This window comes from Musca vetustissima, unplaced genomic scaffold, assembly GCF_032173495.1.
Source record: "Musca vetustissima isolate MV318-11 ecotype Yass unplaced genomic scaffold, APGP_CSIRO_Mvet_v1 utg27930, whole genome shotgun sequence".
Classification (NCBI taxonomy): Eukaryota; Metazoa; Arthropoda; class Insecta; order Diptera; family Muscidae; genus Musca; species Musca vetustissima.
In genome coordinates this window covers 291,475-313,439 of record NW_026881088.1, presented here as the reverse complement: position 1 = coordinate 313,439, position 21,965 = coordinate 291,475, and the positions used below count along the sequence as shown (strand labels likewise).

At 31.7% G+C, this 21,965-nt stretch overlaps 2 protein-coding genes across 3 annotated transcripts in view; both read left to right on the top strand.

Annotated features, from left to right (window-relative positions):
* Positions 1 to 21,152, top strand: part of LOC133327153 (cytokine-like nuclear factor N-PAC) — a 28,630-nt gene extending 7,478 nt beyond the window's left edge. Inside the window, exons 3-8 of one of the 2 annotated variants that reach the window (XM_061535720.1) lie at positions 16,752 to 16,834; positions 16,904 to 17,843; positions 17,922 to 18,189; positions 19,583 to 19,669; positions 19,738 to 19,827; positions 20,693 to 21,152. In XM_061535720.1, coding sequence (XP_061391704.1) covers positions 16,752 to 16,834; positions 16,904 to 17,843; positions 17,922 to 18,189; positions 19,583 to 19,669; positions 19,738 to 19,827; positions 20,693 to 20,892 — 1,668 coding nt within the window. In that variant the 3' untranslated portion in view covers positions 20,893 to 21,152. Of the gene's footprint in view, positions 1 to 16,751; positions 16,835 to 16,903; positions 17,844 to 17,921; positions 18,190 to 19,579; positions 19,670 to 19,737; positions 19,828 to 20,692 lie in introns of both variants that reach the window. The other variant, XM_061535719.1, reaches the window with a different exon arrangement.
* LOC133327155 (tenascin-like) lies at positions 5,601 to 8,807 on the top strand. The gene is made up of 2 exons (XM_061535721.1): positions 5,601 to 5,612; positions 7,647 to 8,807. The coding sequence occupies exons 1-2, from the start codon at positions 5,601 to 5,603 to the stop codon at positions 8,805 to 8,807; spliced, it is 1,173 nt and encodes a 390-aa protein (XP_061391705.1).
* Positions 21,153 to 21,965: the final 813 nt, after the last annotated feature.

Sequence of the window (21,965 nt, the reverse complement as noted above, 5' to 3'; positions counted from 1 at the left end):
AACAAAATTTATAAAATAGTACAGATATTAGTCCATAGCTACGGGGTTTTTCGTAGATATATATACTGTTTCCACACGGCCAACGAGTGTCTCATCGACCAACGAGCGTTGCAATGCGTAAAAACAGTTGGACTGATTCAAGAACTATTTTCAACTTATTTTTCTTTTAGAACAGATCATTACCTCCTCTTATCAATATATAGAATATATTTTGGTATACATTTTTTTCACTTTTCTGTAATTCTCCATTAACACCTACCTCACCAGTATTAGCCATTCCAATTATTTCTGGACATATATTTTCACCTTCTAACAATGGCACCGCATCCAACGCTGCCACACATCTGACATTTATTAAAATTCCAATTAATAAATATCCTATTGTGACCATTATAATGATTTCATTTATATGTTGTGCGATGCGGGTACCCTTATATATTCTTAAAAGTTTCTTAATATACTAATATTGGAATGATGCATGATGGCTGTGGCTGGGTCGAGAGGGCTTGTGGTGGTACGATGTTGTACATCATCATAATGCAATTATAATTTATTTCTAGTTGATTCGGTTTTGTGGTTCGTATATGTATTGGACTTTTACATTCCATAAATAAATATAGTATGTAAATTGTATCACTTGAGGGTAATTCAGATTTTTTTGGTTTTGGTTCAACATGTCTGATTCAGTCCCTCTTCGAAAATGGAAATCCTTAAAAATATTTTGTAAAACTATAATCGGTTGGGGCTATGCCATAAACTTATGTTGGCTATTTGAGCAAAAACCTTGAACATAGCAAAAATTAGGAGTGACCTTTGAATGTAGGTATGATAAAGACTTATATTAAAAAATGTTATGTAAGAAAGTTATTTACCCACCAAGGTCCCGAAATTACATTACATACATTTTTAATGCTAAAATATGGACATTTGCTCCTACAATGTCCATCAACAATTTTGCGATATCATCCCTCCTAACAATAAAATTCATCGTAATTATGCCAACAATAACCCTGCTCTGTATTCGTACATGAACAATTTTTCAAAACACATTGTATCTCATGGATTTCACATCGTTGTGGTCCAGTACACCAGGACATTTTTGCTGGACATTGGAAACAATCACAAATCACATGTAGGTATGATAAGGACTGATATTAAAAAATGTTCTGTGAGTTATTTATACCACCAAGGTACCGAAATGCCACTATGTAATGTTAAAATATAGTCATTTGCTCCTAGGACCCATCAAAATACCTGGACCATTATGTGAGGACTATACCCAATAGTCGATCTGGGCTTTTGTATGGGAGCTATGTCATGGAAAATTGCTGCCAGGGGAAAACGAGATGTCAAACAGTCAGATAGAGTCAGGTTAGCAAATTGACCATTGACCTTGATCCATATTATATTGACTTATATTTAAAAATGTTCAGTGAGAATGCTATTTTCCCAGGGGATGCCTATACAGGGTCTGGAACTTTACAAATTTAGATCAATGTTTATAATTTTCAGTGAGAATATTCATCAGATTTTCCACCCAATTGGCAACCCAAAATTATAATTTACTGTCACTTTGGTTGAAAAATCTGTCCAAAATCATTTAAAGACCGAATGTTGGAATCATTGTTGTAATTGCCTACATCGAGTCAATACAAAGACATAAAAGTATAAAGATAGGACAATTGATACGTAAGCAATTTCCAACAGATGGCTTTTCCTCTGTTGTTACGATATCATAACAACAGAGAGAACAATATTAAACGTTTTTAATGCTATATCTTAAGCTTATAAAATGAAAATACATATTTTGAGTGCAGGCCTCTAATTTTATTTACATTTAATTCACACATTTTCGCGTATTGGCGTTTTTATTCTTAACATGCCTCTGTTAACCTTGATTCCCCCTGGATATTTTTTCATAAACTATTTTGCCAAAATGCATTTTGTCGAGTCTTTACGGTTTCTATGTCTTTGGTCAATATTGATAATTTTTTAAAATTGAGATTTTCTGCCCAATAATAACACTGTGCGACAAATTTGAATTTTTTTGATAATTACCGGAAAATTCCAACAGATTATGAAAGAGGGGATAAAAAAAGAAGACACGTGTATCGGCGTTTTGAAAGTTTACGTCGGGAGGTAACCTAAAAAGGCGGGGCAATATTCCCCCTTTTCAAGAATTTTGATAATTTTCGAATTATGATTTCTTGAAATCCCTGCATTATAGGTATATAGTGTCTTCGGCAATATTACTGATAAAATATCGAGGAATATTTTGGTATGCAACTTTAACCCTCAACCGACTCATTAAAGGGGTCTTTTCGGTCCCCTTTTCCAGGAGTGATTGAAAGCTCATGCAAAACGGGATTAAAGCTGCTCAGAATTCTACAGTAATGTTCGCCATAAAGTTTTACTATAAGTCTCAGAATAGACTAAAATTCAAAAAAAAAAAAATCAGCCTAAACGTCAAAAATCTTAAAAAAACAAAAACTCATTTTAGGGTTAATATCGTACTTATTACTAGTTTTTAACCATTTTTCCCACAAGATGTCGTTTTAGAAGGATAGTATAAGGGAAAAAAATATTCTCCATCAAATTTTAGCATACGTCACTGAACAAGAGAAATCTGTATATATAACGTATATACCGAATATATAGTCATACATTTTGAACCAAAATTTCAAAATGTTTTTGTATTTTTTTCAAAGTATTTTTCCCAGTATTTTTTTCGACAAAGTGCATTAAAGTAACATGAAACTTAATTTTAGGTATATAATGTCAAAGAATAAAATATTCTACGTCGAAATCCACTTCAAGTCTCAGAATAAACTATATATTTACATTCAACAGTTTTTAAGAAATTTACATTATAAAATTATATATAATAACAACAATTTTGTTGCGGACTTCAGCTAATTTTATAATGTAAATTTCTTAAAAACTGTTGAATGTAAATATATAGTTTATTCTGTATGTGAATCCACCCTCAAACATGAATCAATATTTACATTTTTTGGTATGTAGATTTGTTACACTAAAGAGAACCCGTAATCCGTTCGGTTGAAAAATGTGCCCACAATACCCTTCGAATCGAATAATGGTGGGTACCGTTATATGGGCATTAGACTAATTTACCCATATCGATAATTTTTCGTGGGGAGATTGGCTACCCAATGAGAAGCCATAATACCAAATAATTACAGCCAATTCGATTGAGACCCGTGCCAAAAATACCGAATAATGGTGGGTACCGTCACATAGGCATTACACTAAAAAAACAATATTCATTAATTAAGATAGGAAGATTTTCTACCCAAGGAAAATCACAAATACTGAATCACAGCTACTTGAAAAATGCGCACAAACTCCATAAATTACGGTAATTTGGGGGCTATCCTAAAAATACAGCAATTTTGATCATTTGATCATCAGGAAGATATCCTATACAATGAGAAGGCAAAATGTCAAATTAACCACAATATATATTAACATATAATATATTTTGAAGTAACGTTATGTTTTTTTATACAAAAACGTGGACCGATATATCCCATTTTCAATACCAAACATTCTAGGAGTATTATAATGTCTGTTCAATATATTAAAGATCTATTTCGTGCAAATCGAACGAAATGTAGGGGCTTTGGTGCTCCATTAACATAAAATCGGACGAAAATATACATGGGAGCTATATCTCTAATCTAAATCGATTTTCCGAAACTTAACACACTTCATTCTAGACTTAATTCAGTACGCTAAGTCAAATTTCATGCAAATCGAAAGATATGTAGGGATTTTGCTCCTTCGATGAAGTTGTATCTTCAATTTTCGCAACCAATGACAGTTTTCTAAAAGTGGGCGATGAGTTTTGCATTCCACGACAATTTTTTTTTTTGCATTTCGAGTTGATCTGGGTCATCACGGATCATATCTTATCTTCTGATTAGACCTAGGCGATTACTTATTTTTTTTGTTGACAAATAAATCGAAATCGTTGGCTTTATTTAATTTAAATATTATGGAATGAATTGAATAAATCAATAAACTAAATCGTTAGCTAGCAGGATATAAACATTTGTGAACACGTTCAGTTCCTCCTTCGATGAAGTTTTAGTTGCAGTTTTCAGCAATAGGGCGATTGAGTTTTGTATTCCATGACATATTCTGACATGAAGTAATTGATGTAGGACCTGAGAAAAAGACCAATGCGGATATTATTAGTTATTAACAAGTTCTAAATAATCATTGTCTTTATTAATGTAATGCAATCGAATCGATAGAAGGATTGCTGCCGATACTTTTAAGACAAATCTCGTATTTGGCGAAACGTGACTTTTTGTATTTTTTATAAAAAAGTCTAATGACATACCTTTGTGCACACTTCACTTTTTTTCATCGAACTTTTTGAAATTTTTGAATGTTGGAAAAAAGCCAACGAAACGTCGATCAAAATATGAAATAAAGAACCAATTTTATTTTCATCAAAAATACCTGACCAAAAAAACCCAACAAAAAGCATCAATAATTAGTAAAGTTTTAGTTTAGTGTGAATACACTATTTATTACTATTTCATAATCAAATTAGATTTTTCGTTGCCATTCTTGGACTCTCCACAAAAATCGAATAACACAATGTTTCTCCTAGTATGTCATTTGCTAATGAAATAGTTAAATTGATTTTGGCCCTATTAAAGGTACTTTTGATACTTTGATCTCGCCTGGAACCACATTACCTCTTACAGCCGTTTCACGTTTCCATAAAAGCTGAAATCGAAAAATTTGTAATATTCAAATATTTATACTATCTGCGTTCTTTAATGCTTCTATTCGTTTTATAAATGAAACTGAAAAGACTGACATATCTTTCTGTTTGGTTTACTGGAGTAACAAAATTTAAAATTTTTTTATGCCGGAACAACTGAAATTTCTTCCTGTTTGGTTGACTAGATTAACACATATTTTTGAAAATTGTTTATGCCGAAACCTTACCACTCATCAAATTTCATGAGGTACTCCTCTTGTCGTGTCCAATATGATGTATTGATCAAAATATGCTGTATTAGCATCCCGTATACACAAATATAATTTATTTTCTGTATATATCATTCGTTTTGTACCAAACACGAACGAACAAATGTTGTTTATTGCTATTAATGCTCTCATATCTATCCTATCCAACTACTAATGTACAGAGTTTATTTTATTTTTTTCATATCTTTATGTTATGTGTGTTTGTCGAAAACTATGAAGAGAATTCTGATAAAAAATATTTAATTTTTAGTATAATATTATGAAAGTGTGAAAAATAGCATATAGGTGTGTGTATATATATGAAGAATGTATGAAATTAGGTGAATTTTGTTTGAAATAGAGAGAAAAAAAACTTGACAATTATGCCATAAGGAGTGGGTCATGAATTAAACAACCATGAGATAAGAATTTTGAATTCAAACAATGAACCTCATTAAAAAGTCAATAGTTCATAATATTGTATAGCTGCTATTATCAAATATCATATTTTAGATATGTTTGCTATCAATTTTCATTATATGGACCATGCAATTAAGAGAGCAATAATATACCAATTTAGTATTCATACCATGATAAGACAGGTAGGGTTTTATCAAAATACCACATTTTTGATATTTGAAAGAATTTAACGCCATTGCCGAACCAATTGTAATTAACCAGGATCCATGACAAATGATCGGTTTTATCTTCAACATAGGATGCTTAATAAGGAGGAGGCTTAATAATCCGGAAAATATTGTGCTGCCAAGTCAAGCTCACGTACACACGAAAAATAGTTTTATTTATTTGTATAATTTTGATATTATCGCCAGAATACACTCCAAACTATGGACATCATTTGCCAATGAAAGTTGAGCGGCCCAATTTCGCCTTTTCCTTATTACTGTATACCGTAGGAAAATTGTTGGGTAAAATCTAGAAATGCAGCTTGTGAAGGTCAGATAGCAGAATAACAAATTTCTAATGTCTTTGATCAATTCCCACCTAAAGAGACCCCCATAATGTTGAGGCGACCTCGAAATCATCAGTGTTTGGTATGAACTAGGATTATTAACATTGCACACAAATTAACAAAATGACATTCATATGAAGAATTTAAGTTTTTGAATCTCTATTGATGCTGATGCGGTTGCCTCGACATCCGTTATTCGTGGGCCACCCCTAACGTAAATCCATATAACGGTATCCCCCATTATTTAGTATTTCGGAGCCTCTACGTTTTTCAACGGAATCGGTTGTAATTTGATATTTTGAATTTCCATTGGGTAGCAAATCTACTTCAAAAAAAAAAAAAAATGGTTCCGCTATACAGGTGAGTCCCATATAATTTTACCTCCCAAATTCCGAAATGTTTGTGATCTTGGTACGTTTTTAAACCGAATTGGTTAAATTTTGATATTTTAAAATTTTTAGATTTTTCACATTTTCAACTAAATTGGCTGTAATTTGATATTTTGGATTATCATTGGGTAGAAAATCTCACTACCAAAAATTATTCGGGATAGGCCTCATATAACGGTATACCCTATTATTCAATATATCGAGGTTTTTGAGCGCATTTTTAACGGATTTAATTATAGTTTGATATTTTGATTTTACATTTGGTGTCAAATATTCTTACTAATCTTGACATTGACCCCATAAAAATATCCAGGTGGATTTTAAGTATTTTTAATGTTTACCCCGTGTATACAAACTTCGGTCCGGCAGAACATTATGACATTTTTTACTTGCTATTTTTTACTTTATTGCTAACATACAATGTTGGTAAATCCGTTATGAGACACCCTATTATATATATTTAATATCTGATAACTTCAATCTTATTTTACTGATAAGAACACAGCACAGCACGATTTCACTGATCGTGGGAATTTAACAAGAGAATAATAACATTTCTCCCATTATATTATTTCGGAGGTTCTCACAGATTTTCGCGCTCTTCATCTTCTTATTAGGTTCTTTTTCGATCGGCAATGATTCCTTCATAGTTTTTTTAATAACAAAACAGTTATTCTCGTTCAGTCTATAAACAAAAAACACATTCATCACGCATCTCATCGCTGACAAATAGAACAACGACGACGACAGCAACAACAACAAGACACGTACTCTTCAAATGCTCACATCTCTTGGTTTTTTGTTGCCTTTTCTGCTGCTACTGCTGCTGCGGTTGATTGCTGTCTCCGCTGATGTTCTTGTTGATTTAGTCTGTTGTGGTGGTGATCGTCAGTATACCGCCTGTCATTTGCCGACTGGCTTTGTGTCATATTCAATTAAAAATGGATTAAACAAAAAACAGTAGTACTATTCAGTTTAAATATATTTACCCAGAAAAAACAATAACCAAAAACAACACAAAAAATATCACACAAATGAAATCTTTTAAACATTTAGTTTTAAACTGCACCGATTTGTTGTTGTCGTTATTATTTCTATTATTAATTACAATACCAAATAGTGACAAAGTTGTGACGGGTGCCCAAGTAAAAAGAGAATCCAGCAACGGGGAATTCCATACTCACTTAGAAGTACTACAGGTATACATTTTTTTTTTTTTGAATATTTCAATTGTGATTTAAAAAAAATTATTGTTTACCTTTTTTGTGTATTAGAATAAAAATGCCGGCATTTCGTTGGAGATGGAATCGTCCGCCTTGTGTAATGGAAACTCCTCCTGCACAAATGGCTTTTGCCACAATCTGACCCGAGAATGTGTTTGCCCACCCGGCTTTAAATGGAATATGACAACACAAAATTGTTTAGCCATATCTGAGATCATCCCCCCTTGTGATCCTCATTTTGATGATGATGACTTCAAATCTCCCCGTTACTCCTCCTGTAAATGTGATATTGGTTATGAGTTCAATGTCATCTTGAAGAAATGTAAACCAGTTTGCAAATCGCAATGTACAACGCCATCGAATGATTCAAAATCGAATTGTAAACGAATTTGTTTACCAAAATGTTTAAGCGGCAAATGTTTCACACTTAACAAACAAAAACAACAACGCTTTTACCAATCTAAAGCCATATCGCATTATCAAAATATTTCACAAATTTGTAATGAAAATTGTGGTTTTGGTGAATGTCCACAGCCTGGTGGCCATTGTCAATGTCATAAAGGATATTCGTTAAATCAAATTACCCAATTATGTGAACCCTTGTGCCCGTGGAAATGTCCACGACATAGTAAATGTGTTCTACCCAATGTTTGTGAATGTGATCATGGCTTTAGCATTGATCCCCATAACCGCCAACGCTGTAAACCCTTGTCGAGTAAAATATTTACCTACCGCGGCGTTCTAAGTGATAATTACCATTATGGAAATTCTCTTAAATTAAGTAAACTTCAAAAATATGTAAACAATGATGACAAGGCGCTAACCAAAAAGAATTGTAACCCAGGTTATTCCTTTAATTCGATTTCTCTAAACTGTCAACCCCATTGTCACAATGATTGTCTAAATGGTAATTGTACCTCACCAGATGTATGCATTTGTTGGCCAGGTTACTCCATGAACCTAACCAGCTTAACTTGTCAACCCAATACCTGTAAATATCCATGTTCTCCCCATGGTTATTGTACACCCGATGGTGATTGCATTTGCTTGGAAGGCTTTACCAAATCTATTATACGAGGATCGGGTTGTGAACCATTGTTTAATCATACCTTAACAGTTGTATTTATTTTTGTTTGTATCATGATAATAATGCTTGTTATCATATGCCTGATTGCCGTGGCTGAAAGGCGACGTAGACGTCGATTTCGTTAATAGCAACACTAGGGGGTATTATTATTTATATTTTCTTTTTCTTTATTTTTAGTACATAGGTGTTTTGTTTGTTAAGTTGAGTACATATGCAAGATATGTATTGTTATTATAATTATGTATGTAGAGTTAAGTGAAGTTGTATTGAACAATATATATATAAAATATGAAATAATATTTTTTATAAATATATTCTTTTTTATTTTCGAAACAAAGAAGGAAATGTTTGATTTGTTCTACTCAAATGTATTAAGGGGGCCCCCATTCTCGATGTCAAACTTTTTTGTTAGGTTTTCGAATCTACACTAATTCAAGAATGTTCCTACAAAATTTCAAGTGATTTATTGTGTTGGCATCAAGTGACGGCAAGAGTGATTCTCAAACTTTAAACACATTTTTCCGAAGCAGTGTTTTTACGAATGGCGGGCACGATAACTCAAAAAATAATAATCCAATCGGTTCCAAATTTTGACACGTTTCTCTGGGTTTGAAGGTTTATGGATTTTGCGATTTTTCAACTGGTCTATAGCTGTAATTTTAGTCTTTAGGTTCTCATTGGGTAGCAAATCTCTCTCACCCTCATATAAAGGTACCCCCAACATTTCTGTAATTTTGTGCAGATTTCGTAACCGAATTGGCTGGAATTTAGTATTTTGGACTTTCATTGGGTACCAAAGTCCCTACTAATAATTATAAATATTTGTCAACTTTTTCAGGTAGTCCTGCAAACAAGTCTAAAGCATCACAGGATACATGAATTGTAATTTTGCTATTTACATCAGTAAAGAAAAATCAATCTTCTAGACATTTTCTATAGACCAAAAATGGTCTAGAGGTATTCTATAGAAACTTCTACGTGTCTTCTGTAGACTAAAGAACTGCTGAAGATCTTCTATAGACAGAAAACCTTCTGGAGGACAATGAAGGTTAATTTTGGCATTTTCCCGACTTTGTGCAGTATACGCAAGCCTGTCATTTAGTATTCTCTCTGCGTATTAAATCTTTCCAACAACAAAAATAGCTGAAATTGGTACAGTTTTCAGACAAGTCCCCATACAACAACGGTACTAAATTTCATTACCAAAAAATGATCAATGTCCATCCATATTTTGGATATAGCTCATATTACATTAACATTTTTTATATCCTCAGACTTATGGCTAATAATATGGGTATATACACTTTGCTACTATGAGATTATGCCCCAAGTTTCTTTAGACCAAATCCACTTCAGACAAATTGGAGTCGATTAACAAATCTCCATCCATTTGTTAAAACCATCTTTAAAGGATGGTGTTAACAAATTTTTTTAGCCTCAATGGAGGCGTGGATTTTTAAAAAAAATATTTTTTTAGCCACCAGTAAGTATAGGCGTGGATTAAAAATATTTTTTCAATAGCCTACGACAGGCGTGGATTAAAAATATTTTTTCAATAGCCTACGACAGGCGTGGATTTTATAACGGTACCTCAAATATAGTATTTACCTAATTTACCGGGTATTTACCCACTGTCCATCTCTAGCCATCTTCATCTGGAAACAGTTTTTCACGTACAAGTTTTGGGAAAGAAAGGGAATTTACCTTTTCAAACATTTTTATAATAGTGGTGATTGTGAATTCCAATGCCATACTTTTTAGAAGAGGGACTTCACATTTTTATAATATGATTTAATGTCTTTGTACGTGAAACTGTTTCCAAATTAAAATGATGGTCAGTAATTGTGAATTCCCATACAATTATTTTTGGAGGATTTAATTGGAACATTATTATTATTAATTTTAGATTTTGGATTGAGCGACGTTGTACTAGTTATGACGCAAATTCACATTTCCCAATATTTTTATGAGAGAGCGATTTTTTTTTGTGAATAGGTAATGCTCATGTCCCTATTCCTCAAATATGTATAATATAGTTGATTAGCATAGGAAGAAATACTGAGCACAACACCAAAGATCTATACATTTACGCGTTTTGACACACCAAAATTTAATTTTCCCAATATTGTTTATGACAGGGGTTATTGTGAATTCCCATATCATAATTTTTGGATTAGTGAATTGACATCTCCGTAATCCCAAAATTTGTATAATAGGAGTGATTAGCTTAGAAAGAAATACCAGAAATACTGAGCTGAACATCAAACATCGGTATTTATTAATGACAGTCTTTAGAACCCTTAGCATGACTGTACCGTTCCAATTTGGAGGCATAACAATTGAAATTTTTTTGGGGAAATGTGAATTTATCGCAAAAAAAAAACTATAAGAAAGACCACTTTCAGAATCCTTAGAATGAGATATCTCTTTTGAACTTCGAGGCACCAAAATTGATTACAAATTAAAAGATGTTGTTCTCTATTTAATAAAAAAAACATTTGTCACGGGATTAATAAAATCATGACATTATATATAATATTGAACCTAAAATATAGCCCTCATCTTCTTGCCCTTATACAATTGTTTTTCTTTAAAACACACATAATTATCGATTACAACAAAATATAAAATTTAAATATCTAAACAATAATTTACAAAATTGATTAGATTCGAAAAAAAACGCTTCCGCTATTATCTTCCGGTTAACTATTATTTATTACCATAATTTATTTTTGTTTAAATAGTTTGCTATATAAAATGTTGTACTTTGTTTGTGGCACTTGTTTAAAGTATTTTGTGATTTTATTTAAAGGTTTTTAAAATAGACAAAATCGGCGTTTTTAAAACTCAAATCTTTTGAAATTCTTCTTTGATTATTACAAATTCAATATTTAATTATAGTAAAAAGCTAAGAATATCATAGAAATATCTTTATGGCCGCCCTCTTCTCTCTGTATTGTGCCAATTTCCTTGCACCAGAAATATCACAATAGGCATTTGTGGTTATTTGATAATATTAAAGAAAGAAGAAAAAAAAAACACAGAAATCTATGTATAATTTTATGGTCATAAAACAATTTGCATCAATGACTGTATATTCAGTGTAATTTTATACTTAAAAAGAAGAGTTACGACAACTTGTTGCCGGTGGATTGAAATTGAATTTTAAAAGAAAAGTACACACTCAGAATGGCCATGGCAATATTACATGTTTTGCTAATTTTGGCAATTTCATTGCATTGCTGTCATGCCCTAGCGGAACATTGGTGTACACGAATGTCCTATAGAACATATCAAGTGGATAACGATGGAACATTAGAGGTATATGTGGGATTTTTGATATTAAAGACAATAATAAAATAATTGGATTTTTTCTAGCCAACAAAAATTACAATAACCGAACGTTTTTGTTGTGAAGGCTACCACCTCAATAATGGCCAATGTGAACCGGTTTGCATTGAAAATTGTCCAAATGGAAATTGTGTTGCACCGGGCGAGTGTGTTTGCCACCAGGGTTATAGATTGCATGAAAATACACAAATTTGCCAACCAATTTGTTCCATGGATTGCGGTTTTGGCAATTGTACCAAACCTGAACATTGTACATGTTTTGAAGGTTATAAATATGGAAATGCCACCAGCAATTCGATGATATGCAACCAACCCATATGCAAAGAACCATGTCAAGCATTTAGTAAATGTGTACGACCCAATCAATGCGAATGTAACAAAGGTTATCGTTCCATAGAAAATAATACAAAATGTGAACCAATATGTGAGCCAGAATGTTTAAATGGTAAATGCATTGAACCAGATGTATGTGCCTGTAATCTGGGATACTCGTTGAATGCCACACTTAAAAATTGTCAAGAGAATATCTGTGAATTACCATGTCCCCAAAATGGCTATTGTGAATCAAATGGTAAATGTGATTGTATTGATGGTTATATGATATCGTTGTTACATCAAGGTCCCGATGTTGTTTGTGAAGAACGTATGCCACATGTCATGAAGTTATCGGGTATTTTCCTATCCAGTGTCCTGGTATTTGTTCTACTCATAATGTTCTTGGTGAAATGCATGACACGTAAAGTCGATTACGAACCGCAAAAAGTTGAACAAAAATATAAAACGCAAAATACAGCCATGTAACAACAACAAGATAAGCATGTGGCACAATAATTTATATTATTATATAGTATTTATTTATTATTTTTATATACACTCAATGTTTGAAAATTCAAAATTAATTAGTTATGCGTAAATATACTCTTTTTTATTTATAAAATTGAAAAGTGTATTACTAGCCAATATTGTTATAAACCAATTTGTCACTATTTTATTCTTGTGGTTTTCTTCAATTGCGTTGGCATGTGTAATGATCTTTTTCAAGTGGTATGCATATTTGTTCGAATTATTTTCGAATAAAAAGTATTCATTCCGACCACAAATTAACACTACTGCATTAATAATTAAAAATAAAATAATAAATTATTAGTAATTGACCAAAAACTTCTTGAAGACAAGAACAATCATTACAGTGGACCTAGACACTCAAATCTGATTATTTTTAATGTAATAAAAATGACCATGCCGATTTTAATGTCTTAAGCGGCGTATTATTACGATATGGTTTTTGAAAACATATGCTTCAAAAAATTCATGCCTAAGGATAATCCCTGAAGAAAATATTCTTCAAAAAATCCACGACTATGGGCAAGCCCTGATGAAAATATTCATCAAAAAATCCACGACTATGGGCAAGCCCTGAAGAAAATATTCTTCAAAAAATCCACGCCTATGGGCAAACCATGAAGAAAATATTGTCCTGAATCGTCAGTCGTCAACTTACGTCAATTTACCCATAAGTTATTAAAAAATAATAACCTCGACTGCAAACAAAATTAATAAGTAAAAATAATAAATATAGGTCCACTTTTTCTGGTAGCCCTCATATAACGGTACCCCAAATTTTCAGTATTTTGGGGTGGGTTTCAACGTATTTTTCGACCGAATTTTACAATTTTGTAATTTCAGTTCTTATTTGGTTCTATCTCTTCATAAACATTTTTCTAGTAGCCCCATATAAAAGTACCCTAATTTTTGGTATTTTGGGGTTCCTGAACGCGTTTTTCAAACGAATTATCGCTGTAATTGGTTTTTTTTTGTAGTTGTATGTGATAACAAATCTCCCTCCTAAATTTGTTTAATGTTCGCCAACGGTTAGGCGTATTCCCCTAATAACCCCATGTTTATACCTTTCACCACACTGTGTCAACAGGGTATCATGTCTTTGTACAGATGTTTGTTACAGGCAACAGCAAAACTATGGCTCCTTTTGAGATTATGCATAGAATCCCTTTCAGAGTCGATATATTTTTTTCGGTCTGTCCGTTCGTTCATGTATTTTTAGTGAGCAAAGTACAGGTCGCATTTATGATCCGATTTGGTTGAAATTTGACACAGGTCACTTATTTGACCCAAGGACGAACCTTAATGAAATTAGAGAAAATCGATTCAGATTTAGATATATATATATATATATATAGTTTCGTCCGATTTTATCTAAATGGTGCTCCAAACTCCCAATATTCGTCCAATTGAGACAAAATTTTGAACAGCGTACTGAATTATGTCCAGATTTATGTATGCGAAGTTTTGTTGCAATCGATTCAGATTTAGATATAACTCACACACACATATATATATATATAAATATGTAAATGGTGCACCACAGCCCCTATAATACTTTCAATTTGCACGAAATTTTGCATAGCGTACTGAATTGAGTCTACAATGATGTGTTCTAAGTTGCGTGAAAATAGGTTCAGATTTTTTCCAATTCGTCCCTGTGCTTGTTTGCTTGTTTATTTTTAAAAAATATATATAATTTGCTTTTGTTTTTGTTTTTTATTATCCCTTATTCCTTATTTAAGTATTTACACAACTTTTTGACTACCCTCATTAATCAGGGGCCTGTAAAATGTATGCTTACATTTAAAATAAATACGACTTCCAGTAAGTAACAAAACTAATAAAAATACAAATACAACAAATATTTGATTACGTTTCGAACCCAACAGAGTCGATTTAATACAATTTGACCCATATGATTCGACGGCTGTTCTCGTTCGCATACACCGACAAACTTCGGGTGCAATACAAATACCATTTGTCGAACAACCTTGTGAACAATATGGTAAACATTTATGCAATTTGATGCTATAACGAAAACCTTCAATACATGCTATTTTCATGCGGGTACTTTCACATTTTTGTTTGAAAACATTCCATTTGAAACCTACGTTGCATATACATAAATTTGGTTTAATACATTGGCCATTTTTACAATTATCCATACAAATTGGTGTGCAGGTTTTATTACCCTCCACAAGACTATAGCCAAGATTACATGTGCACCTGGCATTGGGATCGTCACATTTGCCATTTAAACAACCATTTTCACAATATTCTTTATAGAGATTGTTGCCCTCCATCAGATAATATTTGCGTTTACAGCAATCCAGTTCCAGTGTTGTGCCATTCTGGGATGAGACAAAAATATTTTAGCTTTAATTATTTTTTGAAACAAAAATTACCTTACCTGATAATCAATTATTGTCTTTTCATTGTATGCAGATGCATTTAAAACAGTATTTCGATTTTCTTTATGTTCGCTGTAACATTTTACTCGTTCGTTTTGTATTATTAATAGAATCCAACTAAAAAATGCGATTTTCTTCATTTTGTTGGTACCAACCAACCAACCGACAACTTCAATTATTCTCCACACACTGTGTGTTGTGGGGTTATGACTGTTAAATTGCATTCAATTTCAATTTCTCTATAAATTCAATATAAACCGCATATTCTGAATTATATTATTTATAAATGCAATGTTATTGCCCTCAATGATGGTCTAGATACGATGTGGAATTTTAAAAGGGCGTCTCAATGTGCAGACAACCTCCATGCCAAAAATTGTCATTATTGGTCCACTTTTCAGTATAGCCCCCATATAAGGGAACCATTTGATTTTCGATTTCTTTGAATATTGTTGGCACTTCTCCATCCGAATTGGTGTTAATTTGGAATTTTAGATTTTTATTAGGTCGTAAATCTCCCTTCTAAAAATAATTACTATTGGTCCACATTTAGGTATAGTTCCCATTATAAGGGTACCTCTAAATTTTCTGATTTTGGTGATTTCAATCACGTTTTCCAACTAAATTGGTTGTAATTTGATATTTTGAGTTTTCATTATGCAGAAAACCTCCCTACCAAAAATTATCCAAATTGGTCCACATTTCAGGATAGCCCCCATATAAGGAAACGCTTGGATTTTCGATTTTTTGAAGATTTTGGACATTTGAATTGATTTTAATTTGGTATTTTATATTCTTATTAGGTGGCAAATCTCCCTACCAAAAATTGTGAATATTGGTCCACTATTACGTATAGCCCCCATATAACAGTATCTCAGAATTTTCCGATTTTTTTATTTTAAAGACGTTTTCAAACTGATTTTGGTGATTTTAATCACGTTTTCCAACTCAATTGGCTGTAATTTGATATTTTGGGATTCTCTTTATGCAGAAATCCTCCCTACCAATAATTATCCAAATTGGTCCAGATTTTAGGATAGCCCCCATATAAGGGTGCCCTTCGATTTTCGATTTTTTGAAGATTTTTGACAGTGTTCCATTCGAATCGATTTAAATTTGGTATTTTAGATTCTTATTAGGTGGCAAATCTTCCACAAAATAATATTGGTCCACATTTAGGTATAGCCCCCATATAACAGTAGCCCTAAATTTTCTGATTTTGATGATTCTTATCACGTTTTCCAACTGAATTGGCTGTAATTTGATATTTTAGGTTCCCATAGGGTAGTAAATATCTCTACCAAAAATAATTTGAGGTTCGGTAGTTTTTCCTAAAATTTTATAGTAATGTGTTTTTTAGGAAGTTTTTTCTATATACATACTAAGTTTATGATAAATTATAAAAATATCTCATAATCCTTTCCATATACTAATATTTTCAATATTTTATTTTTTTCTTTGCAGATTGTTGAGCCACCTCTAGAATTATTAAATAATACACACAAAACAAGTTCAAAATGTGTATTCTTTTTTGGATCCCGCAATTTGTAAGTATTTCGAATTTAAACTCCATTAATTCATATATTAATTTTTAATTCAATTATCTCTCCCCTCAGCGCCTGGATTGAAATCAATAATATCAAACCCTTCGAGGGACCATGGAAAGAACAATTATCAAAATTAAATAAACCAGCATCGTTCCGTCAGGCCATGGAGGATATTAAAAAACACATGGAAGATCCTACCGAAATCGATGAGTTCATTAGTAAAAGTACCGGTATACGCAGCCAACCGACCGAAGCCGATTTTGATAAGATACGTGATGGTTATACAACGGAAGATGAAAACACCATCGATACAAATGCAAATAATTTGGACAACAATAACGGAGAAATTTCCGATTTAGATGAGAATAAAGATGGTGTTGCAGCAGGGGCGGCGACGACGACACCGGTGGTGACTAAAACACCCGCAAAACGTGTACCCAAGCCAAAAGCCTCCACCGCACCTACAACAAAAATCGCCAAATCGACCATATCGTCGAAGGCATCAACAACAAAACGACGCGCCTCACAAACACCGGCCACCACAAAACGTAAACGTAACGATACAACGCCGCCACATATCAATAATGACTATTTGGAAGAGACTGCATCGCCGCGTCGTCGTATACTCAACGAAGCTTTAGCACACATTGGCGGTAGTATTAGTCCACCGCGTCGCAATAATACGTCCATTGCCTTGTTGGAACGGCCACATGTTAGGGTACCCGAAACACAAACTATCGATATGAGTACGCGTTCACAGACACTGGCCGAACGTGATATTGTACCATCGGATTTGACATTTGGTTTCTTGGGTTTGGGTATAATGGGTTCGGCCATTGTCAAGGATCTAATATGTACCGGACACAAGGTGATTGTGTGGAATCGTACAATGTCAAAATGTGAACCATTTAGAGAGGCTGGGGCAGATGTTAAAGAAACGCCGGAGGATGTGGTAAATGCAGCTGACATTATCTTCTGTTGTGTTTCAGATCCAAAGGCCTCAAAGGATGTAAGTGAAATATTTTTTTAATGTTTTTTTTTTTAATAATTTTGTTTTTTTATTATTATTTTTTTTTTATTTTCCTAGTTGGTTTTCGGCAACTGCGGTGTCTTACGTGCTGATCTATGCAACAAAGCCTATGTTGAAATGTCCACAATAGATCCAGAAACCTCACAAGATATTGCCGAGGGCATAACACAAAGTAATGGCCGTTATCTGGAGGTACAAATCCATGGCACCCGCCAAGAAGCTGAAGATGGCATGCTAATCATATTGGCCGGTGGCGATCGTACGGTATTCGATGAATGTCAATCCTGCTTTAAAACAATTGCCAAAAACACATTCTTCTTGGGAGGTAAGTTTGTAATTGCCAGTAGGAAAATATTTTTTGTTCACAAACAAATTCCGCACCAATTGGAAGTGTATCACAAATGCAAAGGTTTCGAAAGGGCATACTTTGTTGGTACAATTAAAACTATGTTCCTAGAGTATAATATGATTTTTTTACATATTTGAAAAGAAAGTAAAAAATTTGCTATGTTCTAAATCTAGCTAGCCTGTCTATATTTTTACCAAAGACATCCAACTGTAAAACTCGTTTCCGACCACGATCCAAATTGACCCTAGTCTTACTTGGCCAACGTCTGTCAACTCCGTCCATTGTGTAAAAACAATAGGGCTGTTACAACAACAACTGTAAAGAGAATATAGATCGTTAAAATTTCCCACACACAGTATGTATTGGAAATGGAATATATCGGTCCAAGTTTTTTGATATAGCGCCATATAATTTTAGTCCCCAATATTCGTTATTTTGGAGATTCTTGGCAAATATTTCAACAGAAATGACTATAATTATAGATGATGGCCCCTCACTTGGTAACATATCTTACGACCAAAAATTATCGATATTGGTCCACTTTTCAAGATAGTCCCCATATAACGATACCTCCGAAATTTCGATATTTTGGGGACACCAGTTTCAATCGAAATGGCTGTGATTTGTTATTATTGTTTCTGATAGTGTAGCCTATCTTCCTACCAAAAATTATCGATATTGGTCCACTTGTTGGGGTAGTCCCTCATATAACGCTATTTTGGTGCAGTCTTGGCACGTCCTTCAACCGAATTTTTACGAATTCGATATTTTGGGTTCCCATTGAGTAGCAAATATTCTTACCACAAAAATTTAATCACAGAAAAGTTTCGATCGATTTTTGTAAGATTTGTTTGAAGATGTCCTATTTATGTCCCGATTTATTTCCATGTCCTACTTCAAACCTTTGCATTGCAAAATGAAAAAACACATTTTAATTTTTGTTAACTATATAATTTAAACACACAATATTATTTGTCACAAATAAATTTTAACGTGTTGTGTTTTTTCTTCTTCTTTCTCACTGCTTTTTGTGTCTTGTCGATTACTCTACTCTCTGTTATATACTGCATTTTTTTGCTTCTCTATCCATTTTTTTCTTTTATATATTTATACTTTTAACGTTTTTTTGCTTTTAATTTTATTATTAATTTATTTGTGTTTTTATTATATTATATTTTTATTCGTTTATTATCATCATTATTATGTGCTATATGCAATAATTGGCTATTTTCTTTTTTGCTTAATTTGCTTTTTTTGTTTCTCTTTTTTTCTTTTTGGGTGTTTTTTCTATTATTTATTTCATCCTCTTCGCGCTTTTGTTATGTTTTATTTTTATTGTTTTATACTACCCGTATTAATACTTTAGCAGATGTTGGCAATGCGTGCAAAGTAAATTTGATACTACAGACCATATTGGGCGTAAGTTTGGTTGGTTTATCAGAGGCCTTAGCATTGGGTAAGTGTTATTGAATGTGATTTTTTTCGAAATGGTGTTTTTAATTATTGTTTTTTTATCTCTTGCAGCTGATCGTTTTTCAATTTCTCTAAAGGATATATTGGATATTTTCCAATTAACATCTATGAAATCAGATTTATTATTAGCCAAAGGCAGAGGTAAGAAAGAAAGAAAAAGATTCGAAGTCTTATTTTATATAAAAATAAAATAATATAATATAATATCATATAATATAATATCATATAATATATATATATAATATAATATATAATATAATATATATATATATATATATATATATATATTTTTTTTTTTTTGAAAGAAAAAGTCCAAATAGTAGTTTTATATAAAAAATCGAAACCTTTTTTCGTATAGAAAAAAGTCGATACAATGTTTTTCATATAGAAAAAAAAACAATTTTTTTCGTATAGAAAAAACAATCGAAAACAATTTTTTTTCGTATAGAAAAAAATCGAAAACAAACTTTTTTCGTATAGAAAAAAATTTTTTTTCTCTATAGAAAAAAAAAATCGAAAAAAATTTTTTTTCTCTATAGAAAAAAAATCGAAAACTATTTTTTTCGTATAGAAAAAATCGAAAAAAATTTTTTTCGTATAGAAAAAAAAAATCGAAAACAATTTTTTTTCGTATAGAAAAATAAACGAAAACAATTTTTTTTTCGTATAGAAAAAAAAACGAAAACAATTTTTTTCGTATAGAAAAAAAAATCGAAAACAATTTTTTCTTATAGAAAAATAAACGAAAACAATTTTTTTTCGTATAGAAAAATAAACGAAAACAATTTTTTTCGTATAGAAAAAATTTTTTTCGTATAGAAAAAAATTCGAAAACAATTTTTTCGTATAGAAACAAATTTGAAAACAATTTTTTTCGTATAGAAACAAATTCGAAAACAATTCAAGATTATTTTTTCTATAGAAAAACATAAATTATTTTTTTTTTCATTTTTTTACATTAAATTCTAATAATTTTGATTTTATATTTTTCTTTATTTTTTTCCAGAAATGGCCAAAGGCGATTTCAATCCCCAACAACCGCTCAGTCATATGCAAAAAGATTTACGTTTAGTTCTAAGTATGGCCGAAAATCTAGATCAATCAATGCCTGTTACATCGATAACAAATGAAGTTTTCAAACACACCAAACGTCTGGGCTATAGTGAACACGATTCCAGTGCTGTATTTGTAAGATCCAGATTTTAACAATTAGTTAATACTGCGCTATTATTTGACACAAACATTAATACAATACAAACCGCAACAACAACAAAAAACACAGCGACAACCACAACAACTGCAACAAATACAGAAAATAACACCAACAACAATAATATTTAAATTAAATGATTTATAGACTATCATTTAGGTTCTTTTTTACATTGGGATAAAGATTGAGATATAACCACACACATCGTCTTGTATAAACTTAAAGTTTATTTAAAAAAGTAAATAAATAAATGAAATTAAGGGACAAAATTATAGAATGCTGATTCTATTTAAGCAGATAAAAAATTATATAAATAAAACTAATAAAAAAGTAAACAGAAAACAATTCATGAATAATAATTTTAAATTAAACACAGCCACCAAACGACAGCAGCAATGCTGTAAGAGATCCATCAATAGTTTCAATGTTTGCATGTGTGAAAATTTTCAATATTTTTTCATATTTTTTTTTTTGTTTTTCAATCTTATATTTCTCAAAAAAATCATAGGGCATTGAAAATGTTAACCAAAATATTAAATAATTCGGGGGGAATACAAATTACATTTCGTATAAACTCCTTGCACAAACTACACCAATATTGGTATATTGTTAACATTTTGAGTATCTCATATTAACAAAAACAAGCTTATTTTTATTTTCTTACTACCTATTTTTTTAAGTTGGAATAGTTTCTTTTTAGTATAAAGTTTTTGTATGCACACATTGCATTTGGTTTGGTTAACACCCTTATTTTATTTTCTTCTTTATTCCCAATTAAAAAACAAAAAGTAAAGCCAATTTCTTTTTTAAAAAAATATATGCTCTTATTTTTTCAGTGTATAGGAAATATTATGCTCTAAAGAATTACTTTTTTTAAATATATAATTATGTTTGCATTTTTTAATTTTTGTTTGTTTTACATTAAGCATACTTTTTTATCCTTAATACTGCAATCTTGAATACATATAAATAACACATGGGTTGAAAAGTCCCAGACCTAATAAAAGAAAATGTTTTTTTTTTTTTAATTTTAGTTTTATACTATTCTAAAATGTGTAGTAATATATAT